We start from the raw sequence: 23,309 nt of genomic DNA on the forward strand, positions 1-23,309 counted from the left end.
ATACACTAAAAGGATAGAATTGTAAGTAATTACAACAACAACGACTTGTATTTATATAAACCCCTTTAACATGATGAAATATCCCAAGCCTCTTCACAGGAGCATTGCAAATCAGAGTATGATATTGAGCCACAGGAGATATTAGGGCAGATGACCAAAAGCATCTGGGACTTGCTGCAATTTAAGGCATAGGCTGACCTCAGATTTATAAAGGCTGGATTGTGGAGACTAGCGAGGAGTTTCAAGAGTTGTTTCCGGTTCAATTAATAGATTCTAGCGAAACCATGTTGTGGTTCATTACTTGTGTTCTTGATATTAAGTTGAAGGTTTTACTGAGTGCCAGCAATGTTTATGCAGCCCCAGATACAACCTTGTAGAGGTCTAGTAGGGTGGTCTAAAGATGGAAGAGGCTACTGTCTTCAGAGTCCTAAGTAATCCTGGTGCAACCCGATTCAAGAGAACTAATTTGTTTTCTAAAGGGACAGAGAAGTGTGCCGAAATATTCACAGTGGGGAGGACTTTATCGAGAAATTAAAGAGAGGCACTGTGTAGTATCGGTTTCACAGCAATACCAATGGGGTGACAATATACTCCATCCCAGTAACCAGTTTCATTAGTTATACCAGATAGCAGTGATTACCAGGTGTCACCTGAAATCTGCAATAAACTACTGAAACTTTGCTCTGTCTACTTGTTTTATCATGGGCGGGATTCTCTGATCCTGAGGCTAAGTGTTAACGCCATTGTAAACGTTGACGGCATCAACATGGCCCCAGGAGCAGAAATTCTGACCCCTACAGGGAGCCAGCACGGCACTGGAGTGACCCACGCCGCTCCCAGCGTCAAATGGGTGCCGCGGGGTCCGTGCATGCGCATTGGCACCGGCACCAACGCGCGCATGCACAGTGGGACCGGCGCGGTGGCTCCCTTCTCTGCGCCGGCCCCTGTAGCCCTGCGCCATGTTGCGTCGGGGCCAGCGCGGAACAAAAGAGGCCCCCAGCCCGAGAGGCCGGCCCGCCGATCGGTCGGCCCCGATCGCGGGCCAGGCCACAGCGGAGGCCCCAGATGCATCCATGCCGAGGTACCGCAGGGTAAGAACAGGTGTGCTCGGCGCCGGCGGGACTCGGCTTTTACAGCGTGGCCGCCGGCCCATCCCGGGCGATTCGCGTTGGTCCCGGCAATTCTCCAGTCGGGCCCCGGGGTGAGAAAATCCCGGCCCATATTTATTTTAAACCCAAGATGAGATTTGTGTTTTGCAATAGTTAGAATTTCTGTTTATGTTCTAAATTTGTGATGGGTACATTTGTGCAATAAGTACTGAAACTAATTGTTAAGACAGTATTTTGAGTCTTTTGTTATGAATGCGTGCCTTTGAGACAGTTATGTTTTCCTTTAAGACAAAATTGTGTCCTGAAGAGGGTGAAAATGCTTATACTAATCTCTGCCCAGAGTCAGGCCCAAGTTATTTACTTGACATGGGATAAGAGACCCAGGCAAAACCTATAGAAAATCAAATGCTACTTTACACTTGATGCAAAAGAGGAATAGCTGATCTTCATAGAATCACTACAGTGCAGAAGGAAGCCATTTGGCCCATCGGTCTGAACCGATTCTCAGAAAGAGCGCCGTACCTAGGCCCTAACCTTTTGGAAACTAAGGAGCAATTTAGTATGGCCAATCCACCTAACCTACACATCTTTGGACTATTTGAACACCTGGAGGATACCCACACAGACATGGGGAGAGTGTATAAACTCCACACACAGTTTTGCAATCAGGGGCAAGGTTTGGTCCTATTAACTGCTGGTGCATGGGTATTAGAATCGTTGGCAACATCAGAATTAAGTTACTTTATGTACTGAGGCCAGTAGCTGGGAAACCCCCCTCCCACCACCCCACTGGGTCTTTTTAACCACCAGCAAGTTGCCTTTGCTGCTGCTGACTATTCAATAACTGGACAACACGAGCACTAATGTTTACTCATTCAAGCAATGGGCTTCACTGTTAGGCCAGCATTCATTGCCCATCCCTTATTGCCCTTGAGGAGGCGGTGGTGAGCTGCCTTCTTGAACCTCTACAGACCATGAGCTGTACACAGTCTGTAGAGCAGAACTACATGGAATCATAGAATTCCTACAGTACAGAAGGAGGCCATTTGCCCCATCGAGTCTGCATAGACCAGCTGAAAGAGCACCCTACCCAGGCCCACTCCTCAGCCCTATCCCCGTAACCTAGCATTTCTGGACACCCAAGGGGCAATTATTTTAGCGTGGCCAATCCACTTAACCTGCACATCTTTGGACTATGGGAGGAAACTGGAGCACCCAGAGGAAACCCGCGCAGACATGATGAGAAAGTGAAAACTCCACACGGACATGTCACCCAAGGCCAAAATTTAACCCAGGCCCTGGCACTGTGAGGCAGCGGTGCTAAACACACTTTTTTTTACATTCATTTACAAGATGTGGGTGTCGCTGATTAGGCCAGCATTTATTGCCCACCCCTAGCTGTCCTTCAGAAAGTAATGGTGAGTTGCCTTCTTGAACCGCTGCAGACCTTGAGGTACAGGTAGACCCTCTGTGCTGTTTGTGTTGGGGGAGCGGAGTTCCAGGATGTTGCAAAAGTGAAGGAACGGTGATATATTTCCAAATCAGGGTTGTGAACGACTTGGAGGGGAACCTCCAGATGGTGGGGTTCCCAGGTATCAGCTGCTCCTGTCCTTCTAGATGGTCATGGGTTTGGAAGTTGTTGTGTAAGGAACCTTGATGAGTTACTGCAGTGCATCTTCTAGATGGTACAGACGGGTGCCACTGTTCGTCAGTGGTGGAGGATTTCAATGTTTGTGGAAGGGGAGGGAGCAATCAAGTGGGCTGCTCTGTCCTAGGTGGTGTCAAGCTTCTTGAGTGTTGTTGGAGCTGCACTCATCCATTACATTCCTGACTTCTGACCTTTGCCTTGTAGGTGGTGGACAGGCTTTGTTGGAGGAGGAGGGTGGGGGGGGGGGGGGGGGTGGGGAGGGAGTTATTCAGCGTAGGATTCTTAGCCTTTGACCAGATGATCAGATTAACTATTTAATGTTCAGTTTCACATGAGTTCATGTTTGAATTATTTCTGACAAATCTCTGACACTGAATGAAACTGTCTCCTTTCTTTAGAAGAAAATCTGAAGGACATTTGAACCACAGAAGATGCCACACAGATGCTCCGTGCATGATTATGAAGATGGCACAGTAAAGAATTGTTTCATTTCTGGCAAGACATTTTATCTGGATCTTCCAAGCAATAAGAACACCAAATTTCTGGAGGAAGTTGTGAAGAAATGGGGAGGGGTATGTACAGTGCTACATATGAAAACCCCCGTTAATCCTTGTTTCTTTTTCTATTTTAATATTTTGATCAACTTTACAAGAGCATTCTAACCAACCCTAGCAATTTAATTATGTTGAAGAAATTATGTCAAATTGAAATGAAAAATGCATACATGCCATTCCCAGGCAACTGCAGTAGGTTTTGGGCTCACTGGCTGTGTAAGGACGTTGACACCAAGCAGACATGTTTTAAAAGTACACCAAAGATCATGGAGTAATTAATTATATTTAACTAGCAATAGAAAAGGCAAGACAGCAAATTCTTAGATTTATTGCAGTTGCTATATTGTGAAAATGTTACACACAATGGTCCAATGTCTTCGACAGGAAAATGAGATAGACAAGAAAATCACTTTAACATTATGGCCCTGTGTGGGAAAATACAAGAATTAAGATGTTGATAACTCTGAATTAATTTTCATTTGAACAATTTTTTCCCAAGCTATTTAGGTGAGGTTTTTAAAATCCAAATGAGATTTGATTTTACAAAGAAAAACTTTACATAAAAATAAATTATAAGTATCTTGGCAGAGGGAGCACTCTACCATAAATGAACTTGTAATTGTATGTACTTTGAAGAACAATTTTTGGAATACTGCACTATGTGGTAGTCTGTATTAGGGGTATTACGGTACCTAGGTTGAGGCTGTAAGATCATTGGTGTGGGAGGTACCTGAGACAGGAAGATCATTGGTGAAGCCTGCCTGCTGGTTCCACCCAGTAAGGCGGAGTATAAGAGTCTGTGTCTCCCTAGCAGCTGCATTCTGTACCTCCACTGCTGGGGGAAACATCTAGTCCAATAAAGCCTTCGATTGTCAACCAATCTCGCTTCTGGAGTTATTGATCGAGCATCAATTTATTGGACTAGATTTTAAAGAATGGAACTCCGAATCAAGCCGGAGTGTATGCAACTCAGCCACCACGCGGCAAACACAGCGGCAACCTTCAAACACTGGCTGGCGTGTTTCAAAAGGTACCTCAGGACGGACACGACTGCACCCACGGAGGACCGGAAACTGCAACTTCTCCACTCGAGGGTGAGCCCAGAGATCTACACCCTCATCCAGGATGCGGACGATTTCAAGGCCGCGATGGCCCTGTTGAAAGGACACTACATTTGCCCTGCAAACCAGGTTTACGCCCGACATCTGCTAGCGACAAGGCGACAAATCCCGGGGGAATCGCTGGATGAATTCTACCGCATGCTCCTGGTACTGGGATGGAACTTTGACTGCCCGCATGTTTCAGCCAGCGACCACACAACTTTTAATCCGGGACCCATTCGTTGCAGGTATGCTGTCCTCCCAGATCCGCCAGCGGCTGCTGGAGAAAGAGACACTAGGCCTTAAGGAGGCACGGGCCCTTGCTAGCTCCCTGGATGTGGTCTCCCGAAACGCCCGTGCGTACGTCCCTGACCGCGCGGCTACCCCTTGGGCAGCGTGGAACCCACCCGCGGCCGACCCCGATGCATCCCCCATCCCCCCCCCCCCCCCCCACAAGCTTGTGCCGCGCGGCTACCAGGCAACCCCGGGGGCCCCGCTGTTATTTTTGCAGGCAAGCCAAGCACCCCCGGCAGCGCTGCCCGGCCCGCTCCTCCACCTGCAAAGGTTGTGGCAAAAAGGGCCATTTTGTGGCGGTATGCCAGGCCCAGGCGGCTGTTGTCTCCGGGGGCGAACCGGGGCCGCCACCACAACTCCCTCCACGGGCCACGGGCGCCGCCATCTTCATTTTCCCCAGCCGTGGGCGCTGTCATCTTGCCCACCATCAGCCATGTGCGAACCGTGGGCGCCACCATCTTAGCTGGAGTCTCAGGACCCCGATTCGGATGACCACACACCGCCCGAGAAAAATCTTCAACTTTTACCACGACTCGCCTCGGTGACACTGGACCAGTCTCTGCCCCAAACGCTCTCGACCGCGACGACGACCGTGCTCATCAACGGGCGCAAAACACCCTGCCTGATTACTCCGGGAGCACAGAGAGCTTCATACACCCCAACACGGTAAGGAGCTGTTCTCTTCCCATACACCCAGTTAACCAAAAAATCTCCCTGGCCTCAGGGTCTCGCTCTGTAGAGATCGAGGGGTTCTGCGTAGCGAATCTCACGATCCAGTGAAGAGAATTAAAAAATTTCCAACTCTACGTCCTCCCTCACCTCTGCGCTGCCACGTTCCTGGGATTGGACTTCCAATGCAACCTACAGAGCTTAACCTTTAAATTTGGCGGCCCTATACCCCCCATCACTGTCTGCAGCCTCACGACCCTCTAGGTCGACCCGCCTTCCCTTTTTGCGAACCTCACCCTGATTGCAAAGTCGTCGCCACTAGGCGCAGACGGTACAGTGCCCAGGACCGGACCTTCATTTGGTCGGAAGTCCAGCGGCTACTGAAGGAAGATGTTATCGAGGCTAGCAACAGCCCCTGGAGAGCTCAGGTAGTGGTTGAAAAGACCGGGGAGAAGCACAGGATGGTCATCGATTATAGTCAGACCATCAACAGGTATACGCAGCTCGCCGCGTAGCCTCTCGCCCGCATATCTGATTTGGTCAATCAGATTGCACAATACAACGTCTTTTCCATGGTGGACCTCAAATCCGCCTGCCACCAGCTCCCCATCCGCCTGGGCGACCGCAAGTACACTGTATTCGAAGCAGATGGGCGGCTCTTCTACTTCCTAAGGGTTCCCTTCGGTGTCACAAATGGAGTCTCGGTCTTCCAACAGGAGATGGACCGAATGGTTGACCGGTATGGTCTGCGGGACACGTTCCCGTACCTCGACAACGTCGCCATTTGCGGCCACGACCAACAGGACCACGACAGCAACCTCCGCAAATTCCTCCATTCCGCAAAAACCCTTAACTTAACCCACAACAAGGACAAATGCGTGTTCAGCACCGACCGTCTAGTCATCCTCGGCTACGTAGTGCATGATGGGGTTATAGGCCCAGATCCCGAACGCATGCGCCCCCTCATGGAGTTTCCCCTCCCCCACTGCTCCAAGGCCCTGAAACGCTGCCTGGGATTTTTTTCATATTACGCCCAGTGGGTCCCCAATTATGCGGACGAGGCCCGCCCACTAATTCAATTCTCGGTTTTCCACCTGTCGGCAGAGGCCCGCCAGGCCTTCAGCCGCATAAAGGTGGACATTGCACCTCAACCAAGTGGGCAGGCCCGTGGCCTTCTTTTCACGCACTCTCCATGCTTCAGAAATCCGTCATTCCTACATTGAAGAGGAGGCCCAGGCCATAGGAGAAGCTGTGCGGCACTGGAGGCATTACCTGGCTGGCAGGAGATTCACACTCCTCACTGACCAACGGTCGGTAGCTTTCATGTTCGATAATGCACAGCGGGGCAAGATAACGAACGATAAGATCTTACGGTGGAGGATCGAGCTCTCCACCTGCAACTATGAGATCTTGTATCATCCCGGGAAGCTAAACGAGCCTCCTGATGCCCTATCCCGCGGCACATGTGCCAACGCACAAGTGGACCGACCTCCATGAGGACCTCTGCCACCCTGGGGTCACTCGATTCTTCCATTGTATCAACACCCGCAACCTACCCTACTCCCTCGAGGAGGTCAGGACTGCCACCAGGAACTGCCAAATCTGCGCGGAGTGCAAGCCGCACTTCTCCAGGCCAGAGAAAGTGCACCTGATAAAGGCTTCCCGTCCCTTTGAACGCCTCAGTATGGACTTCAAAGGGCCCCTCCCCTCCACCGACCGCAACACGTACTTCCTGAATGTGATTGACGAGTACTCCCGGTTCCCATTCGCCATCTCCTGCCCCGACATGACCGCAGCCACCGTCATAAAAGCCCTCCACAGTATCTTTACCCTGTTCGATTTCCCTGCCTACATACACAAGTGATAGGGGGTCCTCCTTCGTGAGCGACGATTGCGTCAATTCCTGCTCAGCAAGGGCATCGCCTCGAGCAGGACAACCAGTTATAACCCCCGGGGAAACGGACAGGTAGAGAGGGAAAAACGGAATGGTCTGGAAGACCGTCCTACTGCCCCTACGTCCAGGAATCTCCCAGTCTCCCGCTGGCAGGAGGTCCTTCCCGATGCACTTCACTCCATCCGATCACTGTTGTGTACCACGACAAACTAAACACCTCATGAACGTCTCCTTGTCTTCTCTAGGAAGTCCTCCTCCGGGACCTCTCTCCCGACCTGGCTGGCAGGTCCTGGACCCATTCTGCTCTGCAAACGCGTGCGGGCGCACAAGTCTGACCCATTGGTAGAGAGGGTCCACCTCCTTCACGCTCCTCCTTCACACTAACCCTCAGTACGCCTACGTGGCGTACCCCGACGGCCGGCAGGATACGATCTCCCTACGAGACCTGGTGCCCGCTGGATCCCCCCCCACCCTCCCTCCCACCGGCGCACCCCACGGCTGCCCCATTTCCCGGTGGATCGGTTCTTCCACTGGTCCCACCCAGGGGTGATGAAGCTACCGAAGAAGCCAAAGTCATGCTCCCGGAATCTCAGATGCCCGAGTCGGCACCTGCATCACCGCCGAAACTGCGACGATCACAGAGGACGACCAGGGCCCCCGATCGACTAATTGTTTCATTCTGATATGTACATGTAAAATGAATACTGTAAATAGTTGTGACATGCAATAAGGCAAAACACTGTACCACCGACAGGTACCACCATAACCTCTACCACTATATGACGCGAGACCACCACCCCCGCCGGACTCTCTTTTTTTTTAACAGGGGGTGAATGGGATAGTCTGTATTAGGGGTATTACAGTACCTAGGGTGAGGCTGTAAGATCATTGGTGTGGGAGGTACCTGAGACAGGAAGATCATTGGTGAGGTCTGCCTGCTGGTTCCGCCCAGTAAGGCAGAGTATAAGAGTCTGTGTCTCCCTAGCAGCTGCATTCTGTACCTGCGCTGCTGGGGGAAACATCTAGTCCAATAAAGCCTTCAATTGTCATCCAGTCTCGCTTCTGGAGCTATTGATCAAGCATCACACTATCTCTTATTTGTTAACATATTGCAACGATAACAAGCCTGAAGCAAGAAGTTTTGATATTTGTTGGCATTAACAATTCTGAATATAGTGGCTGAAGGACTGAAATGTGTGACTTCCTCAATTGCAAAACAGGTTTGTCCAGAAAGTACCTAGGAATACAAACCAGACAGTGGCAAGGTGTGTTACCCGGTCTGTTAAGTTATTTTGAATTGTTGAAAAAAGCAGTATGGGAGCCAGAATTCGACTCTGATAATGGAGGGGTAAGGAGATAAAAGGTTTTGCAGTATGTCTGCACTTGTTATTCAGTGATTTAGCAGACAAATCTGTCTGCAGCTGTTGAGTGATGTGATCCCAAGTGCTCTTTACAATTTTGAAAGCTTTTTCTCTTCCTATTTCCTGAAGACACTGGCTTGCTGAGATACAGCTCCATGAGCACCAGTTGCTTTTCACTTTCTCATTTATCATTGAGATATCTTCACTGAGCCTAATAAATAGGGAGTATAGTACAATATTTTTTAGTCTTTCTATGAAGCAATGTTCAAAACAAATGTAAAGTCATTTATCTGGACTTCTGTGTTTTGTGGGGAATTATATTCAATAATGATCAATGTTTTTGTTTTATATAAGGTTACAAATTTGTCATTAATATTTTCCCTCATAGCATGAATGTTTTTTCTTTGAATTTCAGACAATAGAAAGCTTTCTCAGTAAAGAAGTGAGTTATGTGATTTCCAACAACAAAGGAAGTAAATTGGCTAATTTAGCACCTATTCCAAACAGAGAACATTTGAAAAACAACCAAGTTGGTACCCCTCAATCTGCCAATCCTAGAGATGATCAGATAGTAAGTGAACAAACCAGCAGAAATGATAAATTTTACATATATATGTTTTGTTGCTCCACAAAATAAAAGTGCACATTTGCAATTTGATGTTGTTCACTGGGCCAAGAATCGTGTTTTAGACCCACCTGGTGCTAATTCGAGCAATTTGCAATTCGTTTGGGTGAGTTTAGTGCTCGGGCAACAGGTTAGCTCAGGGCTTCCAAAGCAGGGCAGAAAAGTGTTACCTTCATAGCAGTGCTTTTGGCACCAAGCTACAATAGGATATGTTAGGTCATTTGACCAAAGCTCTATTAAAGAAGTTACATTTTAAGGAACATCTTAAAGAAGCAAAGACAGGTATTTGGACCGAATGGCGGAGCTTGGGATCTTAACAGTTGAAGGCACAGCCATGAATGGAACGATTAAAATAAAATCAGAGGTGCTCAAGAGGCCAGAGTTGGAGGATTGCAGAGATCTTGGAGGGTTGTGGTCTGGAGAGATTACAGAACAGGAGGGAGGGATTTGAAAACAAGATGGCCATTTTAAACTTCCGGCATTGCTTAACCAGGGATATAGGGGGTAAACATGTGAAAAATTCAAGTTAAGGATGTGGGGAGGAGGGAACCTTTTAGAGGTCATTTTGGCTGGTGAACTAAGAAGGGAAACAAGTGACAGAGACAACTGATTGGATGCTCTCAATTTTAATGATGTGGAGATGCCGGCGTTGGACTGGGGTGAGCATAGTACGAAGTCTTACAACACCAGGTTAAAGTCCAACAGGTTTGTTTCGATGTCACTAGCTTTCGGAGCGCTGCTCCTTCCTCAGGTGAATGAAGAGGTATGTTCCAGAAACACATATATAGACAAATTCAAAGATGCCAAACAATGCTTGGAATGCGACCATTAGCAGGTGATTAAATCTTTACAGATCCAGAGATGGGGTAACCCCAGGTTAAAGAGGTGTGAATTACATCAAGCCAGGACAGTTGGTAGGATTTTGCAGGCCAGATGATGGGGGATGAATGTAATTCATGTCACATTACATTCATCCCCCACCATCTGGCCTGCGAAATCCTACCAACTGTCCTGGCTTGATGTAATTCACACCTCTTTAACCTGGGGTTACCCCATCTCTGGATCTGTAAAGATTTAATCACCTGCTAATGGTCGCATTCCAAGCATTGTTTGGCATCTTTGAATTTGTCTATATATGTGTTTCTGGAACATACCTCTTCATTCACCTGAGGAAGGAGCAGCGCTCCGAAAGCTAGTGACATCGAAACAAACCTGTTGGACTTTAACCTGGTGTTGTAAGACTTCGTAATGAGCACCTTGAACTTGTTGGAGATGGGGATGGAAGAGATGGGCAAGGGTTGAAGAAGGTGTTTTGCAGCAAGAAGAGAAGTCTTTCATTTTCTTTCATCCTGGCGTAGGGAGAAGTTTTGGCAACACGAGCTGGCTCTGATGGGGCTTTATTGTGGTCTAGCCAGATGTGACATTAAATTACTAAATCAGTTCTCAGCAATATCCGTTTAATTCTGTTTTCCTTGGACTTGAGGGATGGGCGATGAGGGCCATAATGGGAAAAGCCAGTGTGAGAGAAAGTAATTGTTTTCATGGGGTTTAGGGAATCAAAGGGGAGATGAGTGTAGTCGAGCAGATGGACAGCTGCGGTGAGGAGAGTTAAAGGCTAGACAGATGGGATTTTGAAAGTGGAATTATGAGTGAATTGAGAGTTTTTCCCAGGGACTGACACAAAAGGAAGTAGAATTGAGTTGGGGAGAGGAGAATGATCAGAAATCACCGTATCTATGATTGACACGATGGTAATAGCCAGGCTACATGAGATAGCAAGGTCAAGAGTGTTGCCTGAGAATGTGGGCTGGGTAGTTCACTAGGAGACAGAGGATAGAAAGGAACTTCAGGCAGCAGAAAGCAAACATGATGAACTGAGGTGGAGGTTAAAATCACCAAGAATGTGATATTCAGTGCCAAGGCTGAGGGAAGAAAGTAGTGAAGAAAGCTTGTTGAGAATTTTTATAGTACTGGCTGAATGTTAGAGAGGAAGACTTTCAAATCATAGGCAAAAGAAGACAACAATGTGAGATGCTGAAAAGAAGAGAAAGAATCAGAGGAGTAGGTGGAACCTCAATGTGATTTGTTGATGAGAGATACACTGCCACCAGATGGTGCAAGTGGTGAAGGTATAGCCAGGCAGTGAGGCTTCAGTTAAGGGAAGGTGTCATCAGTTAGTTTTCTGTCAAGGAAGCTTATCCCTCAAGAAGTTTGCTGTTCTGAATTATTAATCTAGTGTTGTAACTAATCTCTCTTTCAGATGCAGATAAGCAGAGGAAAGCGGCTACTTGAAACAGTGATCAGGAACAATGTAAGAAACTATTTTGTCAACATTCAATAAATTGTTAAAACCAGATTTTAGAATATTTCCATTTAATTTGCAAAAGCTGTTTGTGACTTGGTGCATGAGTTCTGGTGCAGAGCATCATCAATTTAAAGGCCCCAAATTCGATCTTTGGCCTCTGAGTTAGCTGATCTTTGCTGATTTAGCAGAAAGCTGTCATGTTTGGACTTTTAGTAAATAGACAAATATCCGCTTCGTATCTAGAGACTCCATAGGCTAATTTGTCCCGAGATCTGCTCAGGAACTTCTAAATTATGGGGAGCCACTTAATTTGCATTGAGTCGGTGAATCTAATGAACCTAGTTGTGTTTAGACTCCTTTGTGTTCACTGTTTGGAGATATATATCTATATATCACATGATAGGAAAGATGTGATTGCACTGGAGGGGGTGCAGAGGCGATTCACCAGGGTGTTGCCTGGGATGGAACATTAAGTTATGAAGAGAGGTTGGATCGGCTTGGGTTGTTTTCGCTGGAGCAGAGAATACTGAAGGGCGACTTGATTGAGGTGTACAAGGTCATGAGAGGAGTGGATAGGGAGCAGCTGTTTCCCTTAGTTAAAGGGTCAGTTACGAGAGGACACAAGTTCAAGGGGAAGTGCAGGAGATTTAGGGGGGATTTGAGGAAAACGATTTTTACCCAAAGGGTGGTGACGGTCTGGAATGCACTGCCTGGGATGGTGGTAGAGACAGGTTGCCTAACATCCTTTAAAAAAATATCTGGATGAGCACTTGGCACGTCATAATATTCAAGGCTATGGGCCAAGTGCTGGCAAATGGGATTAGATAGGCAGGTCAGATGTTTTTCATCCGTCAGTGCAGACTCGACGGGCCACAGGGCCTCTACTGCGCTGTATTATTCTGTGATTCTGATTCTGTGATTGTACAGTGTCTTGTAAAGAGCCTTTATGATCCCTGGTATGTGCTATACCCCTTTAGCTACACGTTCTATAATCTAATTAATTTTCCAGATCTCTTTCTTTTGTCCTGTAGTTCAGAGCTTTTAGTTTACGCTCCCACTATTTATTTCTCTTCACTTTTCTCAATCTTGCATTTGTCCACAGTGACTGCCGTTTGAAGATAAAATAGAGAAGCTCAAAAGCAGGAGTTATGGGGGGGATCCACATCTAGGTATTTAAAACAAATAAGTGAAATAAAGTAAACACAACTTCAGTGTGGGTAGGAAAAGTAGGACTAAATGGCACAAATGAATTAAAATAAGTTTTGAAAATAGTTATCTCCCTTTTTTGTTCCCCCCCCCCCCAAGAATTCCAAAACATTTGAAATAAACTGGGGTGGCTCAGTGATTAGCACTGCTGCCTCACAGCCAGGGACCCGAGTTCAATTCTAGCCTTGGGTTACTGTCTGTGTGAAGTGTTCACTTTCTCCCTATGCCTGTGTGGATTTCCCCCGATTGCTCCTGTTTCCTCACACAGTCCAAAAATGTGCAGATTAGGTGGGGTTACAGAATCCCTACAGTGCAGAAGGAGGCCATTTGGCTCATCAGATCTGCACCGACCCTCTGAAACCCACCGACCCTACCTAGGCCATTGCCCCCAACCTATCCCTATAAGGGCCTTATCTTTGGACTGTGGAAAGAAAACTGAGAACCCAGAGGAAACCCACACAGACATTGGGAGAACATGCAAACTCCATACAGTCACTCAAGGCCGGAATTGAACCCGGGTCTCTGGTGCTAACCGCTGTGCCACCATACTGCCCATTACAGGGATAGGTCGGGGAGTTGGCCTAGGTAGGGTTCTCTTTCAGACAGTCGGTGCAGTCTCGATGGGCTGAATGGCCTCCTTCTGCACTGTAGGAATTCTGTGGTAGAGTGGTCAGATATTTATAATTTTCAAAGAAACAATACAAAAAGTGAACAAATTTGGGCAGTGGCAGGATGAACTTCATTGGACTAGTTGGTCTTATCCTTAACTTTTCACATTCTTAAATCCTAAAAAGACTGCTAATTTTCCACAAGATTATAAAATAGAATCCACTTTTAATTTCTTTACAGAATTGCTCTGAAGAAGTAAATCCTAAGCTTGCATTTGACAATTTTGCTAATAAACTGGCTGGAGTATTGACGGTAGATATAGTGGGTTCTATCAACACAGCAAAGCTGTACTTATAATATCTTAATAAAATGTTTTTTAAAACAAAAACTGTGCTTATGGTATGACAAATGAGGGGCGGCACAGTGGCTAGCACTGCTGCTCGTTACGCCGAGGACCCGGGTTCAATCCCGGCTCCGGGTCACTGTCCATGTGGAGTTTGCACATTCTCCCCATGTCTGCGGGGTTTCATCCCCACAACCCAAAGATGTGCAGAGTAGGTGGATTGGCCACGCCAAATTTCCCCTTAACTGGAAATAAAAAGTGTTATGACAAATGCAAGGTTATTAGAAAAGAGAGAAATAAAGTTTAAAAACTACAGGACGCGAGAGGCATTGATGGGTAGCTCAATGAAACTGACAGCTGTGTGTGGGCAGCAGTAAGAAAACTGAATTGAATTAAAGGATGGAGAGTTAGAGGATTCTAGGATGTATAATTAGAGGAATAGATGAAATATCATGGGATGATAAATGATTTTCATCTGCAAAAACTGAACAACAAAACTGCAAAATGCCCTCTTCTCTTCCAGGAATGTGCTGGTACCAACAGCATTTTGGACAATGCGCGTTCCTGGGGAGTGAAAATCCTATATCTTGATGGTATCCTTTCTAATTGCACGTGTGTTTTACACTGTATAATTTAATACATTTTAATTTTGAAAATTAGCGTAATTGCACAAACTCCGCTATAGTCCTGTGTCTGTCAATCTGTAATTGCTTAAAACTACCACTTGTGTGGGGAAGACAGTGCGTGTAAGTGTGTCCATTATAAAATCGCTTATCGAGATGTTCGCGATCCAGGCAAGAGGACAGGAGAAGAGACTGGGAGGGCTGCCGCTTAGAATGGTAGGAAAGAGCTTTTGATATCTGGGAATCCAGGAGGCCCGGGAATGGGAGGCACTGCACAAGTTAAACCTATCCCAGTTGGTAGAACAAATGGAAGGGGACTTTAAGAGATGGGACATGCTCCCGCTATCACTGGCGGGGAGGGTACAGATCGTGAAAATGACGGTCCTCCCCAGATTTCTGTTTGTCTTTCAGTGCCTCCCCATCTTCATCCCAAAGGCCTTTTTCAAGCGGGTGAATAAGGTTATTTCGGGCTTTGTGTGGGTGGGTAAAACCCCGCGAGTGAAGAATGTGTTGCTGGAGCGCAATCGGGGGGAGGGTGGGTTGGCGCTGCCGAACTTCTGCAATTACTACTGGGCGGCTAATATTAGCCATGATTAGGAAGTGGGTAGTGGGGGAGGGGTCAGATGGAGGCGGAGTCACGCAAAGACACCAGTTTGGGAGCACTGATAACAGCACCTCTTCCGTTCTCGCCGCCCCGATACTCCACAAGTCCGGTGATGGTGGCGGCTCTGAGAATCTGGGGGCAATGGAGGAGATATAAGAGAGTGGAGGGAGCCTCGGTTTGGACCCCGATTTAAAATAATCATACGTTTGTACCGGGTTGGCTAGATGGTCGGTTCCGGAGTTGGCAAAAGGCAGGAGTTAGAAGGATGGGGGATCTATTTATAGATGGGAGCTTTCCCAGCTTGAAAGCCTTGGAGGATAAATTTGAATTTCCAGCAGGGAACAGGTTTAGGTATTTGCAGGTGCGAGACTTCCTGAGAAAACAGGTGCCGGTCTTTCCTCTGCAGCCGCCACGGGGGATACAGGATAGAGTAGTCTCCAGTACCTGGGTGGGAAAGGGGAAGGTTTCAGATATTTACCAGGAGCTTTCGGAGGCGGAGGAAACTCCGGTGGAGGAGCTTAAGGGCAAGTGGGAGGACGAGCTAGGTGGAGAGATAGAGTCTATGGGCGGATGCCCTAAGCAGGGTTAATACATCCTGATACAATTTAAGGTAGTCCACCGGGCACACATGACAGCGGCTAGGATGAGCAGGTTTTTCGGGGTAGAAGATAGGTGTGCACGAAAAGCCCAGCAAATCATGTCCACGTGTTTTGGACATGCCTGAAGCTTGGAGGGTTTTGCTCAGGCAATGTCCATGGTGCTAAAACACGGTGGTGCCGAGTCCGGAGGCAGCGATCTTTGGAGTGTCGGAAGAGCTGGGGGTTCATGGGGCAAAAGAGGCTGACTTCTTGGCCTTTGCCTCCCTCGTAGCCCGGAGACGGATCTTGTTAATGTGGAGAGACTCGAAGCCCCCGAGTGTAGAGACCTGGGTTAGTGACGTGGCTGGGTTTCTCAGTCTCGAGAAAATAAAGTTCTCCTTAAGAGGGGGTTCACCCGGAGGTGGCAGCCGTTTGTCGACATTCTCAGGGAAAATTAAAATGTCAGCAGAAGCAGAATTCCAAAGGGGGGAGGGGAGGGCAGGATTGTTGTTGTATGGTTGGGGTGTGTGAAGATTGAGATGGGGGGGGGACATTTTTATTATACCATGTTGATGTCATTGTCTATGTTATTTTTATAACAATTTTCAAATACCTTAATAAAAAAAAATTTCAGAAAATAAATAAATAAAAATAAATTCGCTTATCTCTAAACATGAAGCTGGTGAAAACCTGAATCCCAAAATAGCTGCAATGGCTGCCAGAAGCTAAAATATTAGGAAAGAATATTGGGAAAACTGCAATTTGTCAGCAAACACAGGTCAGAGAATCCCCAGGGTGGGGGGGGGGGGGGGGCGTGAATCCCGCCCCACCACTCCGACGCAGGCTGCCGAATTATCCAGGGCCGGTTTTCGGGCGAGGCGGGGGTCATGCCATGCCAGTCGGAGGCCTGTGTCGTGGGGGCACTTCTTCCTTCCGCGCCGGCCCCTGTAGGGCTCCGCCATGGCCGGCGGGGAGAAGACCCCCCCCCCCCCCCCCCCCCCCCCCCCCCCCCCGCGCATGCGGCAGAACACGCCGGCTGGTCTGCGCTTGTGCTGAACCACACCAGCGGTTCTGCGCATGCGCTAACTCACACCGGCCCTTCGGCTGGCGCGCCGCCAACCCCTCCAGCCCCGGCCTAGCCCCTGGAAGTGCAGAGAATTCCGCAACTTCCGGGTGGTTCGTGCCGTTTTTTACGCCGGCGTCAGGCCATCTCGCTGATTTGGGAGAATCCCGTCCTAATTGTTTTTTGGCTTTGTTGATTAAATCTTTTCATTTTTTTGTAAAATAATAATACTTATTTGTTTCATTATTTGTCTTTGGGATATTGGTGCTTGTAAGGTCAGAGTTTATTGCTGTGTCTAGTTGCCCGTAAGAAAGGGTTGATGAATTGCCTTCTTGAAATTGCTGCAGTCAACATGAAGGTTTTTCCATAATACTGTTAAGCGGAGTGTTCCAGAATCTATGATACATGTCCTAAGTTGAGATAGTGTGTGGCTTAGAGTAAACTTTGTTGGTGATGGTGTGTCACATTCCTCCTGTTCCAGTCCTTCCAGGTAGGCGGTGGTTGTGGACTCGGGAAATGCTTTTTCCAATTGTAGAATTTTCATGAATGCTTTGTATATTTCACTTTTTAAAAAAAGTCTTCAATCTCCTTTGTACATAAACTTCTACAATTACAAATGAAGTTCCAATTAACATTTTACAATTATAATTCTTCTTATGAGTTCTCTATGCCATTTAATTCCTTTTCCATCCGTTTCTTTATTTTAGCCAACAGTTCCTTTATTCCCAACACAATCCCACCTTTTAGAATACATCTTCCCTGAGCAATGCTACAACAGATCCAAAACCTATACCTAAAAGTTGTTTAGATTTTATATATATTCTGACATTTGTTAAAGATTTTGCATGGATTCCCACAAAAGAGGTTTTTCAGCCCTTAACTGCTACAAAGATTTGCTGGCATATTTTGCAAAAAGGGGCATTAAATTACTGAACGCCAATAGAAAAACTGAGGTGAGTTTTGCATGTGTATATATGTTTAAATCTGAGATGTATAATCTGACTATGATGCAAATGATAATAATAATTGCTTATTGTCCAAGTAGGCTTCAATGAAGTTACTGTGATCTAGGTCAGAACAGCAATTCAGGGAGCTCTGAACAAAGCTGAGTTGATGAGTCACTTTCTGCTTTTTATAGTTTGTGTGGCTTAATAAAACAATGAACATTTTAATGAAACCTATGATTTTAAGACCAGGAGGTTTTTCTGAATAAGGTAGAATATAGTTGCCTGATTAGCATCCTTATAATAATAGTTCTAAAAGACAGCATGCTGGGCTGTTAAGTCCTTGTTTTAGAGCTGCACAATTTCTTATTTTACATTGTAAACTTTCTGCTCTATTAATCTGAGTAACAGCTAGTGTTGAAACTTTTAGTAATTGTTTTAATTTTACTGAGATAATAGCCCAGCTTTACTCTACTAACACCAGGGAGGATGCCAGCACCTGCCATTATTATTGGGTATAACTGGGCAGCACGGTCACGCAGTAGGTTAGCCCTGCTGCCTCACTGCGCCAAGGTCCCAGGTTCGATCCCGGCTCTGGGTCACTGTCCGTGTGGAGCTTGCACATTCTCCCCATGTTTGCGTGGGTTTTGCCCCCACAACCCAAAAGATGTGCAGGCTAGGTGGATTGGCCACGCTAAAATTGCCCCTTAATTGGAAAAAATGAATTGGATACTCTAAATTTATTTATTTTAAAATAAAAAATTATTGGGTATAATTTCCAGCATCCACACATGCCCAATTAAATGGGAAAATCCTTAAGATATGGTCAGCAATACCCTGCTCCAGAGCAGGATGGGCAGTTGCAGTGTTTGCCAATGAAATCTACCACAAACTCACTGTAATGGTGTGAACATCCACTATTCTTACTCTAAAGACAAATGGGAAAGTTAGGGGTTGTGTAACGTTGAGTAACGGAGGTTTTAACAATGTAGTGAGTGAAAATTAATGCTGAACAACATTGTTGGCCCTGGAAAATGTTTACAAATGTGCGGTCTCATTGCTTCAAAAAGAAAATTAATATTGCAGAATTATTTAAAAATTAAAATATTAGTTTTCTGGGTTTTTTTTCACTTAATCCCACGTGTTTGACCCAATCCTGTAGAATAATTTAAATGCTTTGCAGTCTGTGTGCTGAGCATTCTTTGATTTGTTAAAGAGCCGGCCTGCTGTTTCTCCTGGGCACATACTCTGTAGATCCCTTGTAGAGGGGAGCACATTCAAACAGATGCCAGCTGACTAGAAGTCTCCACTGTCAAGTCTGTTAAAGTCCCCGGGTAGTTGTATAAAGGTGAATAGCAAAAGCAATTCTTTCATCACTTAGCAAACTCTAGGCCTATAGTATAAATCTTCAATACAAAAGCTAAGCCTCAATGATTCTGAAGATTACTTTTGTTCCTTGTGTCTTTTGAATCACTTCAATAAATCTGATCATGATCCCTTCAGGCCATCTGTAATTCTTCGGTCAGCTGAAAATGCATGAAGACAAAGCTTTTGATGCTATAAATTTGCATTCATAATTTACTTAATGGAATCAATTAAAGTTCATGAAAGAGAGAAGCATATTGGTGCAGTTGATAATGAGTTACATCAATCGGCTTTCATGAAAGCAAAATATTTGTTGCACTGAAATGCAAAATCATAAACTCCACCATTCCAAACTTTATATTATGAGCCATATTGATGTCCATACTAGTATTTAACCTACAATACATTGCTAGCTTTTGAGGAGACAAAATATATTCTTGACATTGAAAGTTTAAATATAAAACCTTAAATGAGTCTAATCACAAGGATCCACCTCCAAATTCATGTTAAGTGGAACTTCATGGTTGCTGAGGAAGCCCCATTCTCACATGGATGTGTCGCAGTGTAACTTGATATGCCTACATACGTGATTTTGGCCAAAAAAATAGATTCAGATGCCAAATTAAAACACAGGGAAGCAGTAAATGTGTGAAAGTATTTATTCAATTTTTTCACGTCTTACAATGGCCTGAATTTGCAAAAGGCCAGGACTTTGCATTGAAAAAGGCTGGGAATTTGTTCTAGAAAATCTCCGTAATCTTTTTCTGCTGAGTGTGTTGTGTTTTAGGACGTATGTGATTACAGTACCATGTCTTCAATGCAGTCATACAGGTTTTCAGGGTTTTACTGCTGCAGGGCAAAATCCTGGAGCATCTCTATGATCGTTGCTGCATCTACTAGGGAAACAGGCAGGTGAGCGGGTGGGCATTCATTGGACTCTTCAGGCTCAATGGCCTCCTTGTCATATGTACATACCACATCTACAATTGCACCATCTGTCAGGTTTGTTGTGTGACATGGCATTGTCCACCTCCACGTAAGTTCTCATGGTTGCCCCTGTTGGAATTTCCATGCTGACCTCCCGCAGCCGAGTGAAAACTGCCTCATCATCAAGTTGGTTGTGCAGTTGTAACTTGTTTGAACCCAGCCTGTTGGAAACAGTTGGAAGTTGTGACTTCTGTCACTATCTTCCATGTCTTTTTCATCATGATGTAGCCTCGAGTACAGTTGGATTGAACTCCGGTTTCTTATCGATGACCTTGATAACGTGAGAGATCACCTATGGTCAGTAATGGGTTTTCAGGTCCCTAATCACCCCAATCCATTGGCTAGAGCTTAGCTGTGGTCTTGGGAGGCAAGAACAACATTTCACGCTCTTGAAGCCAACAGGGTGAAGCCTATCTTTTTTTGTTGTTACATTTTGCCCACTTACCAGATGCATGCTCAAAAATGCTGGAGGTCATCCAGCTGGTTTTGTTAGCCTCGTACTGCATGGGTAATGACTTGACATCTGCGAAGCAACGTGGATTCACAGACTTTCTTATCACAAAAAACATCAGATTTTTGGTGCCAACCATATTGGTGCAGACCATAGCAGTGACATGTCCTTTGCTCCACTGTCCACCGCTGCATGTTTCACCGTTAAACATCAAAGAGGAATCTGGCAAAGACAGTACAACTGTCCAGTTTCAACCACATTAAATATGCCTCGCAGTGCATACTCATTCAAACTGTGGGCAAGGCCATTTTGGAACCAATCATTTGTCTTGCTGCTGTAACTGCTGCCCTCTCGCCAAATGGAAAATTATGCCATAATATGTCTCAAATCAAATCAGCCCAGCCATTGTCACTGCAGGTAAACATCATATGGCCCAGCTTCTTTGCTTGGGCGACTCTCCTTTCCTGCAGGATTGGATGGGAGATGGGACCTCCACTCAAGCTTGCTGTGAACCACATTAGCAGAGCTTCTTCCACGTTGGGATAAGCAACCGTTCAGATATTCCTCTTCCCTGCAGGGGAGAATATCTGTTTGTCAATCTGCTCCTGATGTTCGCCTTGTGTTTCATAACAGTGGACACATTTTATGGCAGAAGCGATGTTCGCTTTCCACTTCATACCATGAGTTACCACTTGCTGTATCAACTTCACCTGCTCTCCGATCAACAATATCGTTAACTTGCTCACAGGTTTAACCATACTCGCATGTTTTGTCTGGCTTTTCCTTAGCCAACTTCCCCCAGGTTTGCTCTTCCAACTCTGTCTTTAGCTTCAGTGACCAGTACCCTGTTCCAATGGCAGTTCCTCTTTGTTCCTTTAACTTCAAACATCCTGGAAACTTCTAGTTTCTAGAACTAACTTTAGCTTCTCTGGAGCTTGCTTTTATGCCCATTACTCCATTGTATAGCTTTCCTACTTCCAGCAGAGCCGAGAGCTGTTCCCTCTCTAGCTTCATATCTCCAACTGCCTGGATCCAGTTAAACACTAAAACTTAAAAAGTCTTCTCCCTAAAATGACCCCTGGTTGCTAATCAGCATCTCATTCTTTCCCCTAGCTCATGTTTACTTTTCCCATCGTAAACACCCCCATCACAATAGAAACGCAGTTTGAACTGAATCCAAAAATCTCCATATGTGCAATAACCTTTGTCTAACATGAATCTAACTAGTTTTATCATCTCTTACTCAAAAACACTAAATTGAACTCACTCAAATCTATATCTTATTTATAATATTTAACAATCCAAATATAGATCACTTAAAACTACTTCTATTTCCTGACAACAAATTCATTGTTTTTTTGGGATATTTTGCAGGGAAATGGTCATTCACGTAAATACATCTGCAAGAATACAAAAGGTCAGTTATGCCGTAACGCGTGTTTTTAACATGTTTTTAATAAGCAAAAATAATTTGTCAATTTATTTGTACAGTGTTTAATTACGACATCAGATTTGGAAATATTGGCTATCTTTAAATGTTTTCTACTTCTAAATGTAGAGGCAATTCATTTTTAATTTATTAAATCCGCCCTGTGCTGCTTCCATGCTTTTCTCAAAGTGATGGATACGGAGTTGCCAATTTGCCTGTATAGTAATTTCCTGCTGTTGTATTGTGAATTTCAATATTAAAAATGTAATTTTAAAAATGCTAAATGAACCTGATTTTTACTTGTGGGGTGTAAAACCTTGGAATCGAGCAACCCACCCAATATTTGGACATTAAAATTTTTTAAACATTAAGTCCAGGTCATCACTGAGGCTCTCGCAAAGAGTTGTTACTTAATCTTAACTGCATATCAGGGGGAGGCCCACACTGCCAGGTGCCTGTAGCAAATGAAGGGAGGTAGCAACTGTTCACGTTAAGTGGGACTTCTGGTGGTGGCATGTGAGGGGAGGCCGTTCACTAGGTAGCTCCGACCAGGATCCGTGTTTTTAAGGCCTTTTTGCCCAAGGTTTCGGGAGATTTTCGCAGGAAAGCATTCTGGATCGTAATACAGGGTTCCCGCACCAAACACGTACCAAACAGAAAAGGAAACAAGGAATCTACAGAGGGTAATTCTTCAGCGGACTTCATGCAGAGAAAATGGCGTCGGCAGTGTTGTCGATGACGGCTGCCCTGATTATAGTAGTCATGCTCTCTCCGGTGTGCTCGGAAAGGGGTTTAACAAACATTTCAGTAAGCACGAGAAGTTGGTGTTGGATAGTCTACGAGAATTAATTGAGGAAGCACTGGGCCCCATCCAGGTGAAACTTGATAAGACCGCCGAAGCAGTAAAGAACCACGGCGAAGTGCTGGAGGGTGTGGTGATGGTATTGATGAGGCAAGGTGACCAGCTTGCATCGTTGGAAGACGAGATGACAGTGGTGGCTGATGAGAATAAAAGATTGAAAGTTAAGGTCGATGATCTCGAAAATCAGTCAAGGAGGTGGAACCTCCAAGTTGTGGGGAATGGAGGGCTTGAATCCCACAAAATATCTATAGTGGATGTTTGGGAAGAAAGTGGGCAAGGACTATCACGGGTCCCCTCCGGAGTTGGACAGGGCTCATCGGACACTTCATAAGAAGTCTTGGCTGAACGAGTCACCTCGAGCGATCATTATCCGATTACACAGTTTTAGGGAGAAGGAGAGTATCCTGAAATGGGCTAAAAGCACTGAGTCGAAGTGCGAAGAAAAGCGCGTGATGATTTACCAGGACATGGGGGCTGAGCTGGTGAGGAACTGGGCAGCCTTAAAGGAGTCCGGTTCAGGGTGGTAAAGCTGGCAAGGTTGTGGGTCACATATGATTCCAAAAACAACTACTTTTGAGGAATCGGAGGAAGTGGACACTTCCATTAAAAAGCATGGAGTTGGGTCTAATTGAATGTATAAAATCTTTGATGTATGTGGGCCAGGAAGGGTATAGGGATATCTTGTT

General features: G+C 45.8%; 1 protein-coding gene across 3 annotated transcripts in view; it reads left to right on the plus strand.

The window, feature by feature from the left end:
- The window catches only part of LOC140398408 (uncharacterized), a 68,393-nt gene that overhangs the window by 12,159 nt on the left and 32,925 nt on the right, over positions 1-23,309 (plus strand). Inside the window, exons 2-7 of one of the 3 annotated variants that reach the window (XM_072487063.1) lie at positions 3,156-3,329; positions 9,045-9,200; positions 11,515-11,565; positions 14,241-14,310; positions 17,477-17,538; positions 21,707-21,749. In XM_072487063.1, coding sequence (XP_072343164.1) covers positions 3,189-3,329; positions 9,045-9,200; positions 11,515-11,565; positions 14,241-14,310; positions 17,477-17,538; positions 21,707-21,749 — 523 coding nt within the window. In that variant the 5' untranslated portion in view covers positions 3,156-3,188. The remainder of the gene's footprint in view (positions 1-3,155; positions 3,330-9,044; positions 9,201-11,514; positions 11,566-14,240; positions 14,311-17,476; positions 17,539-21,706; positions 21,750-23,309) is intronic. The other 2 variants (XM_072487065.1, XM_072487064.1) reach the window with 2 other exon arrangements.

The sequence above is a fragment of the Scyliorhinus torazame genome, chromosome 21 (genome assembly GCF_047496885.1).
Source record: "Scyliorhinus torazame isolate Kashiwa2021f chromosome 21, sScyTor2.1, whole genome shotgun sequence".
NCBI classification, from domain to species: domain Eukaryota; kingdom Metazoa; phylum Chordata; class Chondrichthyes; order Carcharhiniformes; family Scyliorhinidae; genus Scyliorhinus; species Scyliorhinus torazame.